Source organism: Oryctolagus cuniculus, chromosome 15 (assembly GCF_964237555.1).
Source record: "Oryctolagus cuniculus chromosome 15, mOryCun1.1, whole genome shotgun sequence".
Taxonomy (NCBI): domain Eukaryota; kingdom Metazoa; phylum Chordata; class Mammalia; order Lagomorpha; family Leporidae; genus Oryctolagus; species Oryctolagus cuniculus.
The window spans coordinates 34,228,589-34,253,188 of NC_091446.1; the positions used below are offsets into that span (position 1 = coordinate 34,228,589).

Genomic DNA, 24,600 nt, shown 5'->3' on the forward strand with positions numbered 1-24,600 from the left:
TTTAAGGGCAGCAGTACAGAAAAAGAAGGAGAGAGAGAGAGAGAGAGAGAGAGAGATGGAGATCTTCCATCTGCTGGGTCACTCCCCACATGGCTGCAATGGTTGTGGCTGTGGCTGCGGCTGGGCCAGATCAAAGCCAGGAGCCCAGAACTCCACCTTGGTCTCCCAAGCACTTGGGCCATCTTCTGCTGCTTTCCCAGGCACATTAGCAGGGAGCGGGATGGAAAGTGGAGTAGCCAGGACTTGAACTGGTGCTTATATGGGATGTCAGTGTGGCAGGCGGTGGCTTAACCTGCTACGCCACAGTGCCAGCTCCTCCAGATCTTTCAAAGCTTATGGTAGACCCTCCAGATTCATAGTTTTGCTTTCCATGATTTCAGCCACCTAAGGTAAACCGTGCTCTAAAAATATTAAATGTAAGAACCCAGAACTGAGCAGCTCATAAGCTTTAAATCACTTGTATTCCAGCACACAGGCATACTGTTAGAGTTGCTCTAGTTTTCTGAATTACTGTTCATCTCTCACTGTGGCTAATTCACAAAGGAAACCTCATCGCGGGCAGGTGTGCATAGGAGAAAGCATGGGGCATGCAGGCTTTGGCACTTGGGTCCAGGTGTCCATGTTTCCCACGTGTTGCTTCTGGGTAGGAGGAGTCTGCTGGACTCTTATGTCCTCTCCAGGAACCCCCAAAGGTGGTTGGGCTGTTAGGGGGTTGGGGCCCTGTATAGACTCGGCTGAGGCTCAGTGGAGGCGGCTCATCAAGACGGCCTTTCCCGGGCTTTTCGTCACTGTGAGTTCTCTTCCTTGCACCTGGAATGCAAGGCCCTCACCCCTGGGCTCCCGCCAGCGCTGCTGCCATCTGCCTCCTCATCTCTGGGGACCTGACTTGCGCTACAAGGAGTTACTTTTCCTGTTTCCTGTTGGAGAACATGCGCCCGACTCCCTGTGTTGCCGACTTGCTCTGCGATGAGCAGGACGACTTGGAAGCTTGAGGGATCTTCTGTAAACCCTGTCTTGAGCCGTGCCTTACTAATCGGCCAGAAATCCGCTCACCAACCTAAACTTCATGTCATGAAAGACAGAAGTGCGTGTCCACGCTGAAGTGCTTGCAGCTGATTTTGTGACTCCCGCATTTCCTCAGAACTCACCACTGCCTCCATTCCCCCTAACCTCGTGGTGCGTGGTGCAGGGTCAGCTTCTGAGAACATGGTCTGTCCCACTCCGCCGCCTGCAAGTCTCCCAAGACTTTGCGTGGCTGTAACCAGGTTCATCTCATTTCCTGGCTGTAACAGCTCGCTAACCGCCTGTGGTTTAATCCTTCTGGTGTCCTGGATTCAGTCTTGTCTTTTGGGTCTTGTCTTTTCAGAAATGGATCCTACGAAAATCTGCACCGGGAAGGGAGCGGTGACTCTCCGGGCCTCATCCTCCTACAGGGAGACCCCAAGCAGCGGTCCCGTGAGCCCCCAGGAAACCCCACAGCGGGAAAGCCAGCCAGGTGAGCCTCCCTTGGGGCTGAGGGCACAGCCTCAAAGTCACACAGGAAGGCAGGGCCCTCATGCTTTCTCTCCTGAACTCATCAGCCACCCTCTGGGACTGTCATCTCCTTGTCTCTCCTGTGCTGGGGTGGTGGTCAGAGCCCAGACTGCCAGTCACCACCAGTTCATTGTAGATGCGACTAAGCATAGATATGACTGAGCAGATAATCCTGTTGCAAGAACCAGTGCGCGCACTTGGCCTTCGTTGTGGATGAGATGGCTCAGGGCCTAGGGAGTGAGTGGTGAGATGGTCAGCTTCTTTGAGCTCATCCCTGTAGCCTGCCCATGCAGGACTGGGCTAGGGAACCAGCCAGCTGAGAGATGCGGTGGCTGGATGACCCTGCTCCTAGGAAAGCAGAGGACAGTTCCAAGGCCAGTGCAAAGTAGGAGTGAAGAGAGACCAGAGAAGCCCCTGCCGCCCACCCTGGTCAGCAACACAGGCCACCTGAGTGTGTGGTCCAGGGTGTTGAGCTTTAGACCCTGGACACTGGACCGCCTCAGGTGTGTGTTCACATTGCATCTCCACCACCTGTTGGCTGTGTGACCTCGGATGAATATGCACTCTCTGATCCCTAAAGATCTCCCCTGTGGAATGGGGTTGATCCATGTGCCTGCCCCGGGGCTGTTGGGAGGAGGACGCATGTGGAGCGTCCTGCACGATGCCCGGTGGCTTGGTGCTGTTAAATGGTTAGTGATGTTTGGTGGCTTGGCACTAGCTGCTGTTGTCAGTTGGTGGTGTTTGGGCCTTTCTGGTGGGGGCCTCCCACAGCCCAAGTATTCTAGAAGGTGGAAAATGCTGACGTTGAGTTCCAGGGCACAGGTGGTTTAGTGTGGGGCAGCCTCTCTCCCCTCTGCAGGGCAGTGGTTTTTCATGTCTGTCTGCATCGGGATCAGCTGGCTGGACCCTAGCCTAGATTTGTAGAATTTGTGATTCCTGCTTGGAGACCTGAAGTTTTGCATTTCTGATGAGGTCTTGGGCCGTGCCGATGCTGCTGGCCCAGGGGACCAGCTTTGAGAGCTCCTGCTATAGGGAATGAAGGCAACGAAGAAAGGGAGTAGATCAGGCAAACCCTGTAGGTACAGTTGGACTGCTGGGTTGTGATAAGATGGAGTTCACTGGCAGGAGATGGTCGGTGCCCACTATCCCGGAACTGGACTCTCCTCTTGTCGCAACAACCTGGAACAGGTACTGAAGCAGATGCCTGCGGACAAGGCCAGGGCCGGAGTGCCAGCTCCTTTCTGAGAACGCTGGTCTCTGGGAGGGCTGCTTTATCCCTGGCCTGCAGGAAAGCCCACGTGGCCACAGCACTGAAACTTGCAGAGTAGCTTCTTGCTCCTCTACTCCTGAGCCCACACCTGACTGCTACGCTCTGCTCCAGGAAATGTAGGGGCACAGAGGACAAACTAGTTCTTTCTATCTAAGGCTAACCTACTCCAGCCTTTCTGAGCCTCACTGGAAAGATCCAGCTCCCAAGCTTGAGGATATTTGGGAAGAGAAACTCCCAGGGGATGATCTGAAGAGAAAGACTATGCAGCCCCACCGCCTGGCAATTTTAACTGCTTGGCCCTTTTTCTGGTGGTGACAGGAGGTGGCGGAGAGGTAGCATTGAGCTCCCTCCAGTGGTTGCAATGTGGCATAGCACCAGTTGTGGGTCAGGTACAGCAGAGTACAGTGTGTGGGTTTGAGGCACTCTAGGGAAGCTAAATCTTTTCACCGACATCATTTGGTAGATGTTCATAAGATACGGAATATTTTTCACGAAATCATCACCATATTGTTTCAAAACGCAAATACTCTGAAGAATTAAGTGGTGGCTATCCATTGTTCACACCTTACTGTAAATTAGTATTTTCTTCCTAGCAAGTTGAGATCATTAAATTACAATGAGCATGCATTCATTCAGCATCACCTGTGTGCCAGGTGCCAAGGAAGTCACTGGGAGTTGTGATGAGAAAAGGGGAGGAGGAAAAGAGGATAATTCTGGGTGTACTGGGTGAGGGCAAAAGGCAGCTCGTTGCAGCAGAGGAGTTGGGTGTGGGCTTGTAGTCCACTGCCTTGGTTTCTGGCTGTGGCTAAGCCACAGCATATTTGAAACCCACATAAAGCTCTTCTAGTTCTAAAATGCCCGTGAACTTGGGAAGTTTGGAAATTAACCTGGCGTCCCATTGACTGGGAGCAAACTCAAGATCACATACTAGGGCTGTTTGGCTGGAAAGGAGCAAGCTGGATTTGAGTAAAGGAAACAGTCACTACATGTCGCTCCCCCTCTTCGTGGAGGAACGACACTAAGCCCTGCCTAGGCTTCATATCCGAGTCACGGCACCATTATGTCGCTCCCCGTCTTCGTGGAGGAACGACACAGGACCCTGCGTTGTTCTTTCGTCTGCTCGGCCCTCCCCGGGTTTGCTGCTGGTTCTTCCCGGGTTGGCTACCGACCCTTCCACCTCCGTGGAAGGGCGGCTCCCCCCAGCCACCCTCCCCACTTCCGCAGGGGAGCGGCACACCGCCGGCCGGCTCTCTCGGGGGCTGCACAGGTGTTCCTTCAGATAGATGTTCCTGGTGCATGTTGTCTCTCTCCTCCTTTATAGTCCTCTTCCGCCAATCCCAACTCGGCTGCCCACACGCCGAGTATGCTGCTCTCCTCCAATCAGGAGCAGGATCAGCTCCTGGAGATCATCACTCAAGTTGGCAAGAGGCAGCTGCGTAGAAGCTGTTTTCTCCTCTCCCAGCGCCATATTGTGGGAGAGCAGATGCATAGAATAAGTCTTAATTCCAGTAACTTAGTCTAGTCCGAGTTGCTCCCCACAACTACAGCTCTCATGAAGAGCACAAAGCAGAGTGGAATGGGATTGCAGAGCAGACGTTCAGGAGTGGGATCTTGTCCTCTTACCGTGGTGTCCGCTGGTGTCGGTGGGGCTCCCAGCTCTCCTTTCATTGTGCCCCATTCCCTCCTTAGAACACTGAGTGACAGCTTGTTGCCCCATACCATCATCCTGTCCTGTTGTTATGGAACGCCCCCAAAACTGGGTCCCATCACCCAGTGCATAGCGAGCCAACCGTGGACACGAGGTTGTTGGGAAAAAGTGTTTATTGCAAAGCACAAAGCCAGGGACCAGGCAGCTTAACACTGTTTCCAGACTCCCGCAGGGATTAAAGGCTGGGGACGAGCAGTGCATGATCAGCTGGTGTGTGGATTTCTGGTTGGTCCATAGTGCACGTGGTCTTTGATTGGTCAGTGACAGGGGCCAGTGTGTTTCCTTTGGAATGACCCAGTCTGTTGGGCTAAGGGCAGCTTGGGTATCACTTTGTTTGATCAGGGCTGAGTTCCCACAAAGCTCCCTGTGTAGAGGCTAGCACTGAGCTGTTCACTATGTTGACTAGAGGGCAATTCGAGGATTGAAGATTCATGGTCACTATGCTGGCTTTACCCTTGTGTCACTTTCTTAAGGAGTTACTCTTTACAGAGGAGCTGTAAGCTGAGGAAGAGGTACTGGGGTTTGCATGAAAGGTATTAGGGAGAGGACTCAGCCTCACTCTCCTGGAGCCTGGGAGCCCCTGGGCCTTCACTGGCTTCATGGAAACGGTTTTCAGTAGTGTTTGCAGGCAGCCATGCCCAGCCTGGACTGGCAGCCTGAGTGTGAGGCACACAGTGGCCTTTGCCAAGCTAACGTCAGATGGTGTCTGGCTCCCTCCTTTACTGCCAGGGCCAGGATCTGTCCCTCAGCTGCAGGGCTGCCTCCCCTCTCCCTTGCTCCCTAGTTTTACCACCTACTTGCATCCCCATAGTTCTCCAAGTTGTTGACTGTTTACTTAGACTGGAAGTTCCGGTCTTCACGAGGGCCCCTGACACCTGTAATTCAGAGCGTCCTCTGTCTTCACTTCTTGCTCCAGCTCTCTTGCCCTGGGAGAGCTGGTGTGGTTCTGGAGTCACACAGTCCTCTGTCAGGCTCAGTTCTGCTATTTCATGACGTAGACAAATCACTCACTCAGAGGACTTCAGTTTCCTCATCTGTGAAATGGGGGTGATCATGAGAGTGTTGTCAAGATTGAATGAGCTCGTTCGTTACAAGTGTTCAACACAGACCCATAGAAGGTGTTCTTTAGTGGTAATTACTCTAGTTACTGCAGGTCAGGAGGCTTGTTAAAAGACCCAAAACAATTTCAGTTTGAGGCTGTGAAGGCTTGGGCCTAGCACGGTGCCAGTGAGAAGGAAGAGTGGGGCCAGGAGTGAAAGGGTACTTTGGGTGATGGAATGAGAGGGCTCAGTGCAGTGTAATTAAGGACCATGGAGAGGCAGGACTCATGCTGACCAGGTAGCTTTCTTTCCTGGTTGGCTAGGAGAACGGTATGGCACTCATGGAGCTGGGCTGAAAGGAATGTTGAATTCCGTGTTATGCATGTTGAGTTTTTCAGTAAGGGAGGGCTTCCATTTGGGAGCCATCTGCATCCAGGGGAACTTCAGGAGAATGGAGACGCTCTGTGAATGGAGGAACCAGTGGAGCCCTCAGAGTCGCCCAGCCCATACTCACTCCCAGACTCCTGCTCTCCATGGTAGCTGGGCTCCAGGTCCCTGACCAGCCTCCTCGTCTCTGAGTGTGGACACTGGTTTCTGGATCAGAACCATCTGAAAAGAATAGCAGTGATCTCAGTACTGACTCTCTGTCCCCTGAAGAAACCTGGCTCTCTTACGGCTGCTTCCTGATTACACTGCCCGGCCAGGTCTGGGCATCGGTCACGCTGGTTCAGAGCAACTCCACCCAAGTCCCCAGTCAGGGTGTATTTACTCAAGAGCAGACAGGCGGGGCCGGTGCTGTGGTGTGGTAGGTAAAACCACTGCCTGCAGTGCCAGCATCCCATATGGGCGCCAGTTCAAGTCTCAGCTGCCCCACTTCCGATCCAGCTCTCAGCTGTGGCCTGGGAAAGCAGTAGAAGATGGCCCAAGTCCTTAGGACCATGCACCCATGCAGGAGACCTGAAAGAAGCTCATGGCTGTTGTGGCCATTTGGGGAGTGAACCAGCAGATGGAAGACCTCTCTCTCTGCCTCCTCTGCCTCTCTGTAACTCTGCCTTTCAAATAAATAAATAAATCTTAAAAAAAATAAATAAATAAAGAGACACACACACACACACACACACAGGGAGCCTGAGCTGACAGTGGGTATGCTGCCGGGCTTCCTGTCTGGTATGGCGTGAAGACCTCATGGCTTGCTACGTCACTTCCTGTGTTCTGACTCAGATACCAAGGTTCAGGCCAGCCTTTGCGTTTTGTTAATTCTGTGCCAATTGGCCCCAATCCTTATTGCCTGATTCTTGACTGCAAAGTTAGCTTGGGCCATAAAGACTCTTGGATCTACAATCAACTCATTTCCTCTGGTTTGACTCCTGTATTTGCTTTCCAGAGATTGCAGTACCAAGAAGATATTGTAGGAAAATTGACATTGAAGCAGTAAAGGCTCTCCCACTCCCATTAAATCAGTCTTTTTTTATGAGTGCCTGTGTTAGAATTCGGGCTGGCTGAGAGGCTGGAAGGAAACGCCCCCACAAGAGAAGACCCTCACTTGTGACACCAACTGCAGGTTCGGGTACTCCCAGAAGCCAGAAGGAAGGACTCCTGTAAAACTTATTGGAAGTTGTTATACTCATGGTTATGGTTTATTACAAGGGAAGGAAGCAGATTAAAATCAGCCAAGGGAGAAGTGCGTAGGGAGGAATCTGGGGAGAGGCCTGTTGTGGAGCTTCCTCTGGCCCTGGCCCTGGGAGTTAGGACATGTTGTTTCCCGGCATCCACGCCTGGCCGTGTCCCCAGCGTGTTGCCAGCTGGGAAGCGTGCCTGGCCTCTGCTTCCACAGTCTCTGCTGTGGCCTCACTACAGAGGCGTGGGCCTCGCACCTACATGCTGACTGTGTCCAGTCCACTGGGAAGTTGAGCTGCTGATGGCTCAAAGCCCCCACCCCAAGTCACATGACTGGGGTGGCTCAAAGCCCCCTGATGCAGAAGGCTCTGCTGTCAGGGATGCCGTCCCTGAGGCTTTGAGATGATCGCCTCCCAGAAGCTGAGGACAAAACCAGACCTCTCCGTGGATAAGCTTAGATTCTCTACTGCACAACATGACTTGAAAAACAGATGCAGATCTGATCTGGAAGAGTCTTAGGCCCAGGTTTAACACCCATCATTCACTTCTTGAATACTGCACCGGAGCACACTGGAGCTGACTCAGATCACCCAGAGAGCCCACGTAGAACTGATCAGTAAACAAACCTGTAGAACAGGCGAGGATGACACAGCACAGAATAAGATGTAAGAAAATGTCGGGAGACGGTGGCCATGGGTCAGGACAGATTGCAGGTGCAGAGCAAATGGAGGGAAGGATAAGGCAAAGCACCTAATACCTCTTGTGGACTGGCCAGGTCTCCGCAGGGCAGCAAAACCTGCCTTGGCAGCCAGCTTCCCGCACCCTCCCCTCCCCTCGGAAACTCTAAGGTAACATTTATTGAAAGCAGCATTTTGACAGCCTCTTCAATCAGTAGTTAATAATCGATGATTATGGACATAAAATTCCAAGTGGCCGTACTCGGGCGCAAATGGCTCTGGCTGCTGCCATCCTTGCTTGTTGAGAAGACAAGGTAGCAGGCAGGCTGGTGGCACGCCAGAGGGAGGAGGGGACCCTGAAAGAGGCCCTCTTTTGGGGCAGGGTAAAGGTAACGGTTTTGGAAGTTCTGACTGAGAAGAGAAAGTGGGTTGGTTGCCAATGGTATCATGTTCTTGAAGCTGTTTATCAAGTGAGGGCCATCAGTGAGTCCACCATCATGATGATGGGGAGGTTTTTTCCCCATGTGCTTTGGCTGTCTGTATTATGAAGCATGAACTTGGTGCCAGGCACTGTCATTTAGTCCTCATGACTCACAGGAGATGCCATCTGCATTGCACAGGAGGCTAGGTCGTTGCTGCAGGCTGGTAACAGCGGAGAGAATCAGAGCTCAGGCAGTCCAATGCCAGAGTGAGAGTCCCTCGTAAGACCTGGAGATCTGGGAAAACAGTCACTTCTCCACTCTCCATGACTCGGTCAACTGCCATTGTCACCTGCAAAGGATCAGCCCAACTGAGGGCCAAAGGGCAGGCAAAATGATGTGTCCCCAAACCCACGTATGAAGTTTGCATCCTTTGCTGAGTAGCCCCTTACTCGGGACCCATTGATAATTAGTGCATGGCTGAGTCTGCTGTGCCTGATAGGGTGACTTTGCAAAGGGGGTTTGAAATGGCAACTCAGAATATGGGACAGTAAAAATGCTAGATTTTGGAGAGGACAGAGGGTTGTCATCACTGTGTGTCACTGGTGTTGAAGGCCTGCCAGGTGGGAGGGGCCTGGACAGAGGCACCTTGAGTGTTAAATACAATCACTTAGGGCTACTGTCACATAACTGATTCCACATGCCTCAGCTGTTCTGTGGGGGAGGGTATGAAATAGGATTTTATACATATACATATTATATACATATACACACATATATAGATAGATTTATTTATTTAAAAGCAGAGTAACAGGAGAGAGAGAGAGAGAGAGAGAGAGAGAGAGAGATCGATCCATCTTCCATCTGCTGGTTTATACCCCAAATGGTCGTAATGGCCAGGGTTGGGCCAGGCTGCAGCCAGGAGCCAGGAGCTTCATCTGGGTCTCTCACATGAGTGCAGGGGTCCAAGGACTTGGGCCATCTTCCACTGCTTTCCCAGGTGCATTAGCAGGTAGCTGGATTGGAAGTGGAGCAGCCAAGACTCGAACCAGCACCCATCCTGGATGCCGGTGCCGCAGGAGGCGGCTTTACCTGCTGTGCCATGGTGCTGGCTCTAGGATTTTATTTTATGGATGAGAAGAGTGATGTGTAGTGTGGTTAATGAACTTACCCATGGTCCTTCAGCCAGTATATTTCAGTAACATGAGCAGAGCACATGTCCTGTGAATTTCCCAACTGTGTAGTTGGGGTGGAGTTGGGGAGAGTGGAGAGAAGAGGAATATCTCTGAGCTGTGTGTCAGGGAGTGGCAGAAATGTAGCAGACACCTGCTACACAGCATGTAACTGAGTCACCTTATAAAAACTGTTGGGGGGTGGATAAGAGAAAATGGGCAGTTAGCTTTCCAGAATAAGGGTATTTCAGTTGTCCCTCACTACCCCACAACCATGAGGAATTGGTTCTGGAGCCCCAGCAGACACAAAACTCCAGCTGCTCAAGTCCCTGGTATAAAAGAGCCTAGGATTTGCATGTCAGCTGTGCACTTCCTTCCCTATACTTTAGATCTTCGCTAGATGACTTGTTGTGCGTAAGTAGTTGTTACACTCCATTGCTTAAGGAATAATGAAAAGTCTGTACATGGTCAGTGTACTTTACTTTCCACATATTTCTGCTCTGAGATTGGTTGAATCCATGGATCTGAAGTCTGTGGATATAGATGGCTGACTGTACCCTGGGTTCTCAGCATGCAGGCTGTGGACCAGCAGCACCATCGGCAGATCCCTGGCCTCACAGCTCACTACTGAATCAGAAACGCCAGGACTGGGCCCAGGCATCTGTGTGTTAGCAGAGCCCTCCCACTGGGTGTGATGCAGCCAAACCCCTGCTGTATGCAGGAGCAGATCGCTCAGCCGCTGCGCCCGCCTTGCCTTTTGCTGTGACACCTTTGGCTCCACCTCCTACCTGGAACGGAGCTCCTGCTTCCAGGCTGATGGTGTGGTTGTTGGTGCTGGGCGGTGGGCAGAGCCCACCTGGCTCCTGGAGACCTGGGGGGACTGCTTCATCACTCCCTGGCTGTGTGACATGACTCTGGGCAAGCCAGTTGGCCTGTTTCCTCACCCTTGAAGTAGAGGGGTTGCAGAGTTGTGTGCACTGAGTTAAATGCTAAGTAGATGTAAAGGTGGCCACCAGTGTCTGCCACTCAGAACCATGTTCAGTAAATCGTTTTGAATCTCAGCTGGACATCTGGAAAGCCCTTCTCTAGTCCCTGGGGGACCCACATTGAAGTGGAGCCTGGGGCTGTGAGAGCAGCAGTGTTAGTCCCCTTTACCTCTTGGGAGGGGGAGATAAGAGGCAGCATCAGGGAGAAGAAGGAGGCAATGAAAAGACCCGCAGGATTAGGGGTTGGCAAACTGGGGCCTGGAGCAAAATCTGGCCCATGCCTTTCTTAGACAGCCTTTGAGCTGAGAACGGTTTTTTACAGTTTTAATTGATTGAAAGAAACAAGAAGAATGACACTGTCTACCACCCGAAAATGATAGGTAATTCAGATATTATTGTCCGCGCATAAAGGTTTATCCAGACGCTGTCGTGCTGAGTCAGTTACACACTGTGGCTGCTTTTGTTCTAGAGTGGCAGAGTTGAGTGGTTGCCCCTGAGAACATACGGTCTGCAAACCTAAACCATCCACCACCTGCCCCTTACGGAAAAAGTGTAGGGGATGTGGGATGGAGACACGAGGCGATGCAGAAGGCGGTGCTAAATGGCAGGTGCTGCTGAACTTTGATGCAACAAACACGTACTGTGCTAAGTGTTTTATGTGTGCAGGCACATCTTTATCCCCATTTTTCAGGTGGGCAAACTGAAGATTAACCTGCCCAGGTCACAGACAGTGTGGAGCCAAGATTTGAATTGAGATCCAGCTGTTTTCCCAGCTGAGGTTGTAACCACTGTGCTCTATTTCTTCATGGTACTTGGTGGGTCAAATTAGGAGATGCTTAGGGACTCTGCAAGGCATTGGGCAGTGGCTGGAAAGGGACCAGGGTGCCTTGGAGGGCGATGGACACTCGAGGGGATTAGATTCTGAAATGTTTCGGGGGCTCATTTAATGGAAAGCAGAAGCAGGCTGGGAGAAGAAAAGTCCTTATCACAGCAGATACCTCTGGGCTGAGGTCATGTTCTCCCCGCTAGTGCACCACCACCACCCCTGGACAAAGCTCCTGCCCACTTCTCCCTCTCCCCGGTCTGCTCGTTAGCCCAGCTTGCTAATGAGGAGGCACAGCAGGCCTGAGGAAGGGCACCGAGAGCCGGTGAGCCGGGCCTGGACGGCAGAGTTGGTTGCCGTTTTGTCTGTAAAATAAGAATGTCAAGGAACAATTGTGTCTTCATTGCTGTGAATGTGGGCCTTGTGCTTTCAAAGGTCAGTGCCTGTGAGCACATCATGGTTTCGAGTGGGTTCCTATGGTAATCAGGCCAGTGTGACTGAGGGCATTTTGTGTCCGACAGCAGGGTGCTGGATTGCCGTCCTTCTCTGAGCCTCATGTTGTTTCCTGCAAATGTAACTCTTTCTGTTTCGCCCCTTTTCTTCCTTTCTGCACCACACTTAGGTCTGGAGCCAGGGACTCCCTCAGCAGGTATGGTCTTCTTGCATTCTTGCTGTCTCTGCCTTCCATGGGGGTGGGGGGACCTGGATTAGGAGAGCCAGGGAGTCTTCCCGGGAATGAGGGGTTTTTGTTTTGCTTTTTCTATCTCTCAGATGATTGGAGGCTTTCTTCCGGCGCTGATGCCAATGGGAACGCCCAGCCTTCTTCGCTCGCTGCCAAGGGCTACAGAAGCGTGCACCCCAACCTTCCTTCTGACAAGCCCCAGGTAGGCATGTGCCCAGGGGTGGGGGGTGGGGGTGGGCTTCTGGAGTGGCGCCTGTTGTTGTGTCTTTTGGCTAAGACTTGGGACTTCTGGCTTGCCCAATCTATTGTGAAATAATTTCCAAGCATTTGGGGCAGTTCTGTAAGGACCAGAATTCTGGGGAGAGTTGGGCCATGGGGAAGCAGAGGTGCAGGATGAGGCTGATCTGCACCAGGGCATTGGGAGTGAGCCCGGTGTTTTCTTGGTTTGACGTGTGCATGGAAATGGTCTCAACGAGGGCATGCTAGTAGCCCAGAATAAGTAGGAAAGAGGTCTGAGCTTGGCTTCGAACACAGCTCTGTACGGTGTAAGACTGAGGAGTGCATCTTGTGTTCAGTGCATTGATCTGGGGGAGTTGGGCTGTCAGTGTGCAGCGACTGTGTCCCTGAGGACAAAGGCCAGGTAGCGTTTCCCAGGTCCAGAGCCCAGCTGCACCCTGCAGGAGAAAACCCCGCAAAGCTGTACAACTTGCAGTGGGCATCATTTTGCTTCAGCCTCTCCTGCTAGGTGGTTTTCCTGACCTTTCTTTCTCCCTCCTCTTTCTTGCTACTTTGCTATTTTGGTGAAAAGAACAGACCCTGTTTTGATGCAGATGATCTATGAAGAACGCTTCTACACAGAGGAGCCTCAGCCGTGGAATGCAGCGGCCTTTAAGCTGGGCTGATCAGAACACACTGCAGAAGTGTGTTCCTTGGGTGGGCACTTCCCTGTGCCCGCCTCCCTCTGTGAAGGCGCTCCCAAACTCACAAGGAGCCTGCAAATTCCACGGGTCCTTCCTTGTTCACACTGGGCCCTGAGAGGAAGCCGAGTCAGCAGGGATGGCTCCTTCCTCTGCAGACGCCTCTTTTCCCAGGCTGAGAGCTGGCTGCTGTGTCTTGTGTGCTGGGGAGCCGTTCTGTCAGCTGCCTCTATGCACTTCCCTAAGTACAGCTGCACGCATCCAGGGCCACTGGTCAGAACCAGCAGCTGCAGAGGGGCCCAGCTTCCCAAGGTCTCTGTTAGACATGGGCACAGGGAGATCATTGGGTCTCCATGGCTTGCCCTAATTTTGCCACCTTCCCCAGTGTGCTGCCTGTGGTGGACACACTTCAGCCATCTCCAGAACGGATGCAGTCGGCTCTGTCCATACTAGGAAACAGTGCTGATGAACACAAGTCAAATGTAGTGGCACCTCATGGTCCACTGTCAGTGAATTAGTGCAGCAGGCAGCACAGTAATTCCTGTGGCTTCCTTTTTTTTTTTTTTTTAAATTATCTGAAAAGCAGAGTGACACACAGAAATAAACACAGAAAGACAGACAGACATCTTCCATCTGCTGGTTCACTCCCCAGATGGCTACAACGGCTGGATAGGTCTGGGCCAGGCTGAAGCCAAGAGCCAGGAATTCTACCTGGGTTTCCTGTGTGGATTGTGGGGGCCCAAGCACTTGGACCATCTTCTGCTGCTTTCCCAGGAACATTAGTAGGGAGCTGGATCAGAAGCGAAGCAGCTGAGACTCAAACCGGCTCTGATACAGGATGCCAACATCATAAGCTGTGGCTTAACTTGCTGTGACACAGCGCTGGCCCCCTCTTTAGATTTCTTAAACACCTCTTCTTAAGAGATCATTTTAAAAACATGTGCAGTAAAGAAAAATTCCTTTTAAATGCATTTGCGTAACACCGTGATTGAGCTTCTCTGTAGTGCTTGGGTCACTGTTCACGTTACCCTCCCAAGCAGTTTGCAAGGGCAAACCTTACAGTGCAGGCGAGCATCCCATAATAGCCCCTGTGGATAGTGTGCTTTCTTACCTGTCGCTCTGTAAGGATTTCCTTCTTCCTGGAGTTTCTTTAAAGGAACTGATAAACTGCTAAAATAAAGCTTTTATTTGGCACATTCAGGGTAAATTTGGCCATCCAAATTTCCAGACTCCTTAGGTCACGCATTACTTCTTGGATTTGTTCCCTGAACGCAGACATGACTTCTTGTCTGCACGGCAGACAGAGCTGTGTAAGTATGCACTGGCTGCGACAGAGCCCGAGTGGGCTGGGGCCTGCCCTGGCTTGGTGTCAGCTAAAGGAAGCTCCCAGGCCCCTTGGAGGCCTGTATCTCCTCCTAGGGACAGACTTGGCATCCAGGAGACCTGTGGGCCAGATGGGAGTCCTGTCCTGCCAGCCTGGCCCCTCTGCCCTGCTCCAGGAACAGGGAACCAAGGTTTCCCTCTCTGTGACATCAGCATCATCGTGGCCATGTCCAGCCGGGGTAGGGGTTAGTAGGTTTTGGAACCGTGTAAACTAGAAACATACTGGAATCTCTCAGGAAGCCTCATTTTTTCACTGACTACCTTCTCAGAGCATAAGTGAAATTTTATCAGTAGCCAGCCAAGCAGGGATACAAACTGCCCTTGTGGTTCCTGCAGTGTTTACAATAAAATAAAAAGCAGTTCTTTCCATGTAAAGTCGCTGTGTCTGTCCCCTTCCTTCTTTAGGCCTAAAGGAGGCCCCAGGACGGAGGGACTTTGACTCCGAGTGCCGTGTCAGCACTCTGGGGAGGTGTCCTTGCTGCAGATCAGAGCCCTGGGAAGCCCATGCCTGGTGCAGTGCAGTCCTGATGCCATATATGGCCACAGCCAAATTAACTTAAAAACTCAGTGAAACAGATTTCTATCTTTGGACAAGAAGGACTCACATGTGGGACATTTGAGCTCAAAGTAAAAACAAATCTGAGCCCAAAGCTAAGTGGTCTTTTGCTCACCTCCTTAACAGCTGCCGTCAGCTCACCTGGCTGCCCCAGTGGTGCGTGGCAGTCCACATGTTTTGTTTCTAGGGAGCATCCTTTAGTCTGCAAACGTGCCCCAACCTCCAGTCCAGGTCCACTGGCACCAAATGAGTTCCTTTGCAGGCTTTTGCCCTTGCTGACTCGCAGAGCGGGACTGTTCATTTTCTAGCTTGGCTGGTACGTGTGGCTCCGTTCTGGGTGTGCTATGGAAGGGACAGGCATTGAGCTAGCTGAGGAGACCCACACAGCTGCTTGCCCATTCAGGTTATTTGAAAACTGAGTTCTAAGATTCCTCGCTGCTTCTGGGTTCAGATTCTAGCCCAGAGTCATAAACTTTGTTTTATTTCTTGTCTATTCATCCTTCCTAACATCCCTTCCCCTTGCTGACCATGCTCCAAAAGATATAAAAAGCAAAACACGATTTAAAAATCAAAGTAGACCCACACCCCTGAGCCACCACAGTTTTGGGTTCCAACCCATTGGCCAGGCATTAACCAAACTCAAACTGGCCTCACCTGTGCAGTCTGGAGGAAGGTTTTGGCTTTCTTCTGGCCCTGGGATATCTGGGGACGTGAGCTTTCCTCGTCTCATGGACTGATTCCCCATTGAGCCACAGGTTGGCAGGTGGTCATCAGCTGGAGAGTCCTCCATTTCCTGACCCTCTTCCCTGTTGTGGCCCAAGAGGAGGGGTGTCTGGGGCAGAGGGACAGAGATGGGAACTGTAGCTCTTTAGCTCTGGACCTGTAACCAGAGCTCTGGGCTTAAGCCATGATTCCAAGGCTGATTACTCACCTCTGGGATTGATTCTCTGTACATGTGATGGGCATGCTGGGGCTGGAATTTGAGAAACCAGGCACAGTTAGTCTGGTGGCTGATGACATGTGTTGTTGCCTGGTCCCTTTTTCTTGTGTATCAGAGCTGGGAGACTACGTGCTTTTAGTGATAGTGCGTCAGAGTGTCTCCTCTGAGCAAAGAGCACATGTGTGTTCAGAGTCCTCAGCATTTTCTTCGTGGTCAGCTCTAGTTTGTTATGGTTATGGAATCAAGTGCCAAATCTCAGTGGCTCCATGAAGATATCTGTCTTGGGAACACAAAGAAATGTAGTTATTTCAATTCTCCTTTCCCTGAGAGAAAAGAATGAGAGACACTCCAAAGAGTTCCAGTGAACTTAAACTTAAAAAAAAAAAAAAAAAAAATTAAAGGGCAGTGAGACAGAGAGAGGTCTCCATTCTCCTGTTCATTCCCCCAAATGCCCACAGCAGCCGAGCCTGGGTCAGGCTGATGCCAGGAGTCCAGAAGTCAGCCTGGGTCTCCCCTGTGGGTGGCAGGGACTCACCTGCTGCCTCTCAAGCTGTGCATCAGCAGGAAGTTGGAATCAGGAGCAGAGCTAGGAATCAAATGTACGCACTCCAGTATGGGATGCGAGAGTCCCAGGGGGCATCTTAACCACTGTGCCAAATGCCTGCCCCCGCTTACACTGTTAAAGCCAAAGTCTTAATGAGGAAAGTAGGCCTGAGAGGGAAGGGGCGGGGCTGGGGGGGAATCCTTCCCAGGGCATTTGGCTCCCTTGACACCACTGTCGAGTAAGGAAGGCAAATAAATAAAGATGCAGTCGGCTGAGGACTGGCCTCAGAAGTGACTTAGCATTGTGGGCTGGGCCCAGCCTCCCCAGGAGTAGCAAGCAGCAGGCCAACCCTCCAGGGGACTCAGATTCAGAAGAGAAGTGTGGGCGCCACGGGGAGTCTCACCAGAAGGTTTTGTTTCAGAGTGCGTCGTGCTGTTTTTTCTAATGGTCAACCTTCTTTCCATGTTCCCTCCTCTTCCTCTCTTCTTTTCCCTGTTTCAATATTGTGTCTTGCAAATACCACTCCAGGTTCTCTGTCCCCCTAAAGTGGCGTGCTTTGCATGGCAGCCGCCCACTACGTGCAGTCCCCACAAGGGCTCCCTCCGCGTGAGCTCACCAAGGCCTTACATCCCACTCAGCACCCCTGGCCAGCAGGACCCCTCACAGTCCCAGCCCAGCTCTGTGCCCCTGGCAGCCAGATCTCACCTCAAAGACATGGTGTGCCCTGGTGCCTTGCTTACGGATTCCACTTTGCCCTGTGCTTCGTCCCCATCCCAGCACCACTCTGCAGCTACCGGGACAGTTGATAGCAAGACTGTGAGCTCTAACCCACGTCATGGGCCAGCTGGGAGTAAAAAGGTCAGCAGCTTATATGTCCCTTGTTTATCCAATAACATTCGCCGGGCGGCATCGGAAACGTCCTCTGGTGCTGCACGTGACCTGGCCAAAGGCACTGCCCTGGAGGCTGCAGGCACCCGAGCACCAGCTCCCAGCCCTGTCTCCTGCACAGCCGGCACAGGAAAGGCACCCCCTGCTCCTCCTCTTGACTCTCCCAAGCTACTCTTGGACATCTGTAGAGATGCCGGTGGTGAGCGTCCTTCCCTGGGGACTCAGGCTTCCTTCCTGGATGCAGTGAGACCACCCGTGCTAGGCCCCCAAGGTACCTCCGATCCTGAAAACTGGAGGAGCCAAGAGCCTTCCCTTCTGCAGCCGTGCTGTCCAGCCAAGGCAAGGAAGTGGGAATGTCTGTGTGTCTCCTGCCCTGTCTCCTCCGAAACTGACCAGACCGGCTTGTTTGTTTGTTTGCGGGCTGCCCTCCCTCCCTTCTCTTTCCTCATTAATGTTGCTGTGGCTCTAATCCCAAGTTCCTCTCTCTAAGCATCTCAGCACAGACCTCTGTCTGTCTCCCTCTCTCTTTTCTGTAAATGTGCTAAGTGTGTCAGCATGTGGAGCCCACAGACTAATATTGTGGTGAGATGACTCTGTGTGTGTGTGTGTGTGTGTGTGTGTGTGATGACAAGGTGCCAAAGAAACTGCATTTACTTGCAAGATTGCAGGCTATCCAGAGGTTCTGTGGGGTTAATCACAGCCTGCCTGCCTGTTCTGTTGTTCTTTCTCTCTCTTGTAAAGTGTTAAAAGGATTCAAAAATAGATGGGCAGAAAGTAACCTTGGCCAGAGCTCCCTCTGGGTCAGGGGTAGCAGGAGGCCAGCTGGCCAGCACCCACTGTCTCAGGGATCGGAGGCAAGGGCACCAATTAGATCCTTCTCGGAGTACATCACTGCGTGCCCACCTACGACTGTTTACGTTCCGGACTCACGGCCGCCTGCCGCAGCCCTTGGTGTAATGACCCCCTTATTTCTCGCAGGATGCCTCTTCGTCCAGCCCGGCCAAGCCCGAGGTAATAGTTGTCCCTCTCTACCTGGTTAATACCGACAGAGGGCACGAAGGCACGGCCCGACCTGCAGCGCCCCCGGGCACGCCGGGCTGCGTCCACCCGGTGCCAGCCACCGCCTCTGCCGCCTCGCCTCTGACCTTCCCGACTCTAGACGATTTCATTCCCCCTCACCTGCAGAGGCGGCCGCACCCCAGCCCGCCAGCCAGTGCTTGTGGCTCCTTGCCCCCCGGTAGCCACACGCCACCATCCTTCTCACCACCACCTCCGCTGGTCCCTCCGGCCCCGGAGGACCTCCACAGCGGCTCGGAGCCCGACCTCACGGGAGCTGTTCCAAGTACCGTAAGCTTGCCGGCCCCCTCCCACGGCCTCCCCGGTGCCTGCGCCCTCCCGGCGGTGATCGCGCGCCTCTCGCTGCACTGCTCCGTGCCTGTGTGATGGCTCAGCCGCGCTGGCTGCCCCTCCAGTGCATGCTCCCCGGCGTGTCCCCAGCCCTCCTGCCGCTGCTCTCCCTTGCTGTCCTGTCTCCCCGAGAGCACTTTCTTCCCCTGCGACCTTCCTGGGCCAGGCAGGTGGGGCCGTGTGCAAAGCGGAGTGGCACGGGGTAAATAGGCGGGGGGCTTCCAGCAGGCAGCAGGGGGTGCTAAGGAGGAAGAGGCCTTCGGAGATGTCCGTGAACAGACTCTCTGTTATCTCAGAAACAGCAAGGACTGGGATGAAAAAAGTTGAGAGAGTTGAGACTTCACCGAGCAAAAGGGTCTGTCCAAGTGTTAGGAGCTTCAACCCAAAAGGCTAGAGCCCTGATGGGGAGGCTCTGGGGCCCCAGTGCTCATGGACTTTAAAGGGCCCTGGCACTGTGGGCCATGGGTGATGAGGCCCTGTCCCTGGGGGAGAGCCCAGCTGCTCTAGAGAGAAAGCTGAGCCAAGGTGCTTGTGTCTCCCTTGCCCTCCAGAGCCCTGGGAACTGAGAGAATTTAAAGGGCTCTCAGGGCGGGGCATGATTTGGGGACACCCGGATCCACTCACAGGGCTGTCAGTTACGGTGGGATCCAGTAGATGTTAGCTACAGTGCCAAGGACTTGCCCTAAGAATGGGGGCCGGTCACTCAGCAGTACACTTGCTAATGAACAGTGAACCCTCGGGTGCCTGCCCTGTCTGGCTACCTTGGGTACAGCTGTGAACAGGTCAGGGCCCTGCTCTCAGAGGCTGGGCAGTGCATCAGGTCACGTGGACGTAGGTGGGGCCACCTGAGGGAGAGCGAGGCTTGACTGAACGGCCAGCTCTAGTCTTTCCTCCCAGAGTTTCCAGTTCAGTGGGTCTGGGAAGAGGTCTAGGATGACCATTTGGCAGCACGTACCCCGTGGGTTCCTAACGCTGGGGTCCACATCCCGCATTTTGAGATGTAGTGATCTGGTGAGGCAGATGCATTCCCTGGCTCCCCTTTGTGGAAAAAAGTGTGCCCACCCAGCTGGCCCAAATGGCTTGTTAAGCTGAAGCCAACCATGCAGAGACAAAGAGGGAAACTTTCTATTTGGCCTGCAGGAGAAATTATAATGAGGCATGAGGCACAGTGAAGCCACGAGCTGGTCCATCCCTGGGCGGGGACCTCTACTCGAATCGGTCAGGACCAGGCCACAGCTGGCCCACAGGCGTGGATGTCCCTCTCTCCCCAGTCTTTGCAGCTCAGCTCTGTTGGAAGAAGATGCGAGATTATTCCCTGATGCCCCCCTGCCCCTTGCTCAGCTGAACGTAGAACTTAGAAGCCACTCTTGTTTTGGGGCGTGCAAGCATCGTCCCCTTGCACACAGTGTCTCCCCAGCAGGAGGTGGAGGGACTCTTGCATGTAGGGCCCCCATACGCCACTGTATGTAGTTTTGTTGTGACCTATAATGTATCATCTGTGTAGCTCCAGGTTTTCACATCCAGTTTGTTTGAGGTGCCCAGAACAGAGTAGACAGGGGATTGTCCTCAGTTTGTCAGACCCCACTAATCAGCCTGCTATAGACTACCCAGAGGACTTCAGCTGGCCCCATGTCGTCTGGTTTTGCCCAGGTCACAGCATAAGAGATGCGGAAGGGACACTGCTTAGAGTCTGTGTGACAGTTGATGTCACCATGGGTGGTGTTTGAGCCTTCCTTGGTACCTGCTCCGTCTGCAGGAGAGTAAGAAGGAAGAATGAAAGTGTTAATTGATCTGAGTTCTTTCCACCACTGGCTTTTTTTGCGATGATCGAGAAATAAGGCACAGTAAATTTGTAAAGTGCTTCATGCTCACATTAGGCATTTGTGCTTTAAAGAGCTGCATGCCTGATATTTTGTGTTCCTATGTGCATCCTGGCAGAGTTTTTTTTTTTAAGATTTATTTAATTTATTCGAAAGAGTTACAGGGAGAGGTAGAGCCAGAGAGAGAGAGAGTTCTTCCATCCGCTGGTTCACTCCCCAAATGACCACAATGGCCAGAGCTGAGCTAATCTGAAGCCAGGAGCCAGGAGCTTCTTCTGGGTCTCTCACGTGGGTGCAGGGGCCCAAGGACTTGGGTCATCTTCCACTGCTTTCCCAGGCTATAGCAGAGAGCTGGGTTGGAAGTGGAGCAACAGCTGGGACTCGAACCAGTGCCCATATGGAATGCCGGCCCTGCAGGCCAGGGCTTTAACCTGCTGTGCCACAGCGCCAGCCCCCTGGCAGACTTTTCAGTGATACGACATTTTCTTTATTGTATCACTTTGGAGGTAAGTTAGGAAGAGTGTAATTATTTTTTCCACTTTCCAAGTGGCAGAATTGAGATGCGGCACTTTGTACAAGATCATACCATGCCTCTTAGGTCTTGGAGAAAGAGTTTGTTCACTGAAAGGGCTGTTGCTCCTAATGGCAGTGGCTGTTTAGGGCCCTTTTGGAAGAGAGAGATGGACTCAGGCAGTGGTTGTGAAGCCCTACTGTGTGTGGAGCTGTCCTGGGTACTGACACGCACATTCTCTCCTCTGATGAGCTCATGCTCTCTCGCTGCAAACTGTTGGTCACACAGGTCACACAGGTGAGTCCTGTCCTTCATAGGATGTTCACTGAGCATCTGTTGCCTGCAGGGCATTTTGCTACGTGCTCGGGGAGAGGGGAGAGTGACAGGAGGAAGGGTGCCTGGCCCTCATTCTGCAGGTACTTACACAGTTCATCCCTGATCTAACATAATGATTGTTTCAAGATTACCTATCAAAATTTTGTCCTCAAATCCCTTTAAGAATGCCCTCCTGGGTTAATGGTTTATAAATTCCAAAGTAACAGCCTTTGTAAATACATAGAGATGATGGAAGAGGCTATCTAAATAGACTTACTACATTTTGGAGGTCTTCGCGTTTGTTTAAAAACGCCTGGCATTATCCCCATCGTGCAGATTATAATGTTCATATTAATCATTGTATTGGTATTTCTGGCAGAGACCTCAGGTTTCTAAAGTCAGGATTCTCACAAGTCTTTACTTCAGGGATTTTTGTCACTCTAATTTTAGAATGAAAAAATGTCACAGTAGGATAGGATAAGATCCAAATCTCTGCAGCCAGCATTAGTAAAATTGCTCCGTGGTTCTGATGCTAAGAGCAGCTTTCTGAGAGAACTGTTACTTAACTCTTCCCTCTTCTTCCATCCGTGTCCTCATGTTCTCAATCTCTCGACACAGAACACTAAACTGCCCTGATCTCTCCCAACTCAACCAGCTCTTGTTCTTGGATCTCCTACGGAATGGCATGGGTCTTGCATGTTGCTCTACTCTGATTGGAATTTGCCTTTTCAGTAACCAGATTGACTCACAGCCACTACCGGGTGAAACCAATGAATGATGTTCCTGAGATTTTCAGTAACATTCGCCTCCTCCCTCTCCCTTACTAATTACCAACAAAGAATAAGCATTCCGGATAAAAATCTCTAACTGGAATTAATGATGTGATGCATCTCATTGATTATGTTTCTTTTTATAATTAAGATCTGTATGTAAAACTTCACATTTCTTCCTTTGAAAAACGTTGGCTCCCGGTTTCTGGTATCTAGAGCTGGTTACAGTGTGTGCTTCCTTTTCAGGGTTCCAGTCCTCTGCTAAATGAAGTTTCTTCCTCCCACACTGGAGGCGACTCCCAGACCTCCACGCCCGTGAGCAAGCCCTCCTCGGCCTACCCCTCCACCACCATCGTCAACCCTACCATCGTGCTCTTGCAGCACAACCGAGGTGAGAGCTTCCCACACACCCTTACCCAGGTCGCTGGCATCCAAACAGCTCATCCCTGACATCGGGGACAGGGTTTCCCTTGGCCCAGAGCAACGACCGCAGATCCCGCCCTGGGCCTTCTGCCTGTTTATGCAGTCCCAGGGCCCACAGAACTGCCAGCAGGCAGAGGGGCCCCCCTCTTTTGGGGTGGTGTCTGAGTGAGCAGCCTGGGCCAGCGCGTGTTCCACACTTTGGGTATTCATGGTAGTCTTCTTTGGAAGCTAACATCAGAAAAGATAAAAAAAAAAGAAAAAAAGAAAGGTAAAAGCCTCCTCCCACCCTTAGTAGAGTCACAGGAGCAGCTCCTCCCGCCTGCTGGTTCCAAATGGCCTGCATTATCCGGAACTGGACCAGGCCTGTGCTGGGAACCAGAAACCCAATCCAGGTCTCTCGTGTGGGTGGCAGTGACTTCAGCCAACACCTGTTAGCCTCTTAGGGTCTGCCTTGGCAGAAAGCTGGGGTCAGGAGCCAGCTAGGAATCAAGCCCAAGCACTCCAATATGGGACACAGGCATCTTTACTGCTTAGGCTAAATGCTCACCCCAGATTTGTGTCTCTTAATTCATCATCATGCAAATTCTAATGTGGCAATTTGCATAGAAAATCTAGGTACAATAATCTCTTTTTTAAGTAATGTCATTAATGATTTAGTTCTTTGACATAGTTTTCTAGAGGGCAGAATTTTAGGGTACCTAGATTTTAAAAGGCAACACACTAGATTGAAAAATTTCTAAAGCACGAAGCATGTTTTTGTGCCTCTAGACCAGAGCGACGGAGCTGCTCTCAGTGGCTCAGCACCGCAGGTTGCTGTGTAGTGTCGCCTTCTGGGACTTTGGTTTCCGGGGCTGTTTGCCTTTCCACTGCGTGGCCCCAGTCAGCTCAGTCCAGAGCTTCCTTGTCTGTTTTCTGAGGCTGCTGCTAGTTGGTTTCTCCCCTTGGATTTGAGTGACACGGTGGAGGTTTGCGGGAATAATGGTGTGTGTTGAGTCTTTTGCCTGAAAATTCCAAGCAGCGCATCTCGATTCCAAGTTTTCCCTTTTGGAATCCCACGGAAGAATAAGTGTCCCCTCTGCAGGGGTCCTTTGCAGCTTGCACTGCGGTGTTTTCAGGCTGTTCCCCAGGGTCTTGTCTGAATTTCAAAGGGCCCTGGAAGCTTCCTTGTGTTCAGAGCTCTGTGCCTGTGACCAGGTCTTCCTTTGCCTGACTCCCTGCTCACCAACTTCATTCTTTTCCTCCCTTCCCTCTTTCTGTGCTAGCCAGGATGAGAATGGGACCAGCATCTATTTTTAATTATTTTCCATGCTAAGAGTTTTCTGTTTCCTGCTTCTAACTTGAAAAGTGGATGAATAAAACATTTTCTGTCAGTTAGAATCTTCCCACTCAAAGCTTAAATAGTTGGCTTGGTAGTCCCAGGTCGGTCCCCCCCCCCCCCCCCACACACACACACTGTGTGTGGCTTCCATATTAATTTTCACTCATGACTCCATGGTCTTTACAGGATGAGAAGTGTCCCCAGCCCCCACACTGGCCACGTGGGAGCCCATTCTCCTCCCAGCCCTGCCCTCTGCCTTCTTGGCAGTCGCTAACCTTGCCCAGAGACTGTCTATAAAACAAGACAAAGCAAAGTTTTCGGTTTTCTATGAACTCCTTTATGACTCATTTTTCTTTTTTAAATCCAAACAGAAGCGAGTTGGTTCCCAGAAGGAAAGGCAGTTTCTTTAAAAATGGGATTTATTCCCGAGGCAACTTGTTTGTTGTCGGGAAGTGCCAAGTGCAGTGCCAGCTGCTTCTACACAGCCCTTCTGACGACACCGAGTGTGACATCTCTGGGCACGGAAATGCCTGCCGTTCCTTTGGGTTTCTTCCTTCAGCGAACGACTTCCTCCTTTTGACCCACATACCTTCAGCTCTTGCCCTTTTCCTTTGTCCCTGGGCTTTAAAACTCAGAGTGGTGCAGCCTGAGATGCACATCCCTCAGGAAAGGATCTGAGTGTTGGCGTTAGGGCTTTTGGTTTTTGTGTTGTTGTTGTTGTTGCTGCTGCATTAAATGATAGCTTCCCATAGAGAGCAAAACCAAATGTTCACCAAGCAGGAGGGCAGGAAATGTGAATAGCTGAACCCTGCTGGCCCTGGCCTGTGCTGCTTCTCAGACATGGAGTGGAGGTGTGAAGGGGTGGAGGTCAAGCTGCAGAA

General features: G+C 51.9%; 1 protein-coding gene and 1 long non-coding RNA gene across 51 annotated transcripts in view; one reads left to right on the forward strand and one right to left on the reverse strand.

Moving 5' to 3' along the window:
- SORBS1 (sorbin and SH3 domain containing 1) overlaps positions 1-24,600 on the forward strand; it is a 239,780-nt gene that overhangs the window by 128,899 nt on the left and 86,281 nt on the right. For 27 of the 50 annotated variants that reach the window (XM_051823967.2, XM_070057512.1, XM_070057515.1 and 24 more), the window contains 6 exons: positions 1,367-1,495; positions 11,868-11,894; positions 12,017-12,129; positions 16,796-17,494; positions 18,134-18,502; positions 22,225-22,369. In XM_051823967.2, coding sequence (XP_051679927.2) covers positions 1,367-1,495; positions 11,868-11,894; positions 12,017-12,129; positions 16,796-17,494; positions 18,134-18,502; positions 22,225-22,369 — 1,482 coding nt within the window. The remainder of the gene's footprint in view (positions 1-1,366; positions 1,496-11,867; positions 11,895-12,016; positions 12,130-16,795; positions 17,495-18,133; positions 18,503-22,224; positions 22,370-24,600) is intronic. The other 23 variants (XM_070057542.1, XM_070057530.1, XM_070057532.1 and 20 more) reach the window with 9 other exon arrangements.
- Positions 9,039-16,118, reverse strand: LOC138845333 (uncharacterized). The gene is made up of 3 exons (XR_011382349.1): positions 15,715-16,118; positions 10,381-15,125; positions 9,039-10,299 (listed from the first exon to the last, which is right to left on the reverse strand). It is a non-coding gene; the product is annotated as an uncharacterized lncRNA (long non-coding RNA).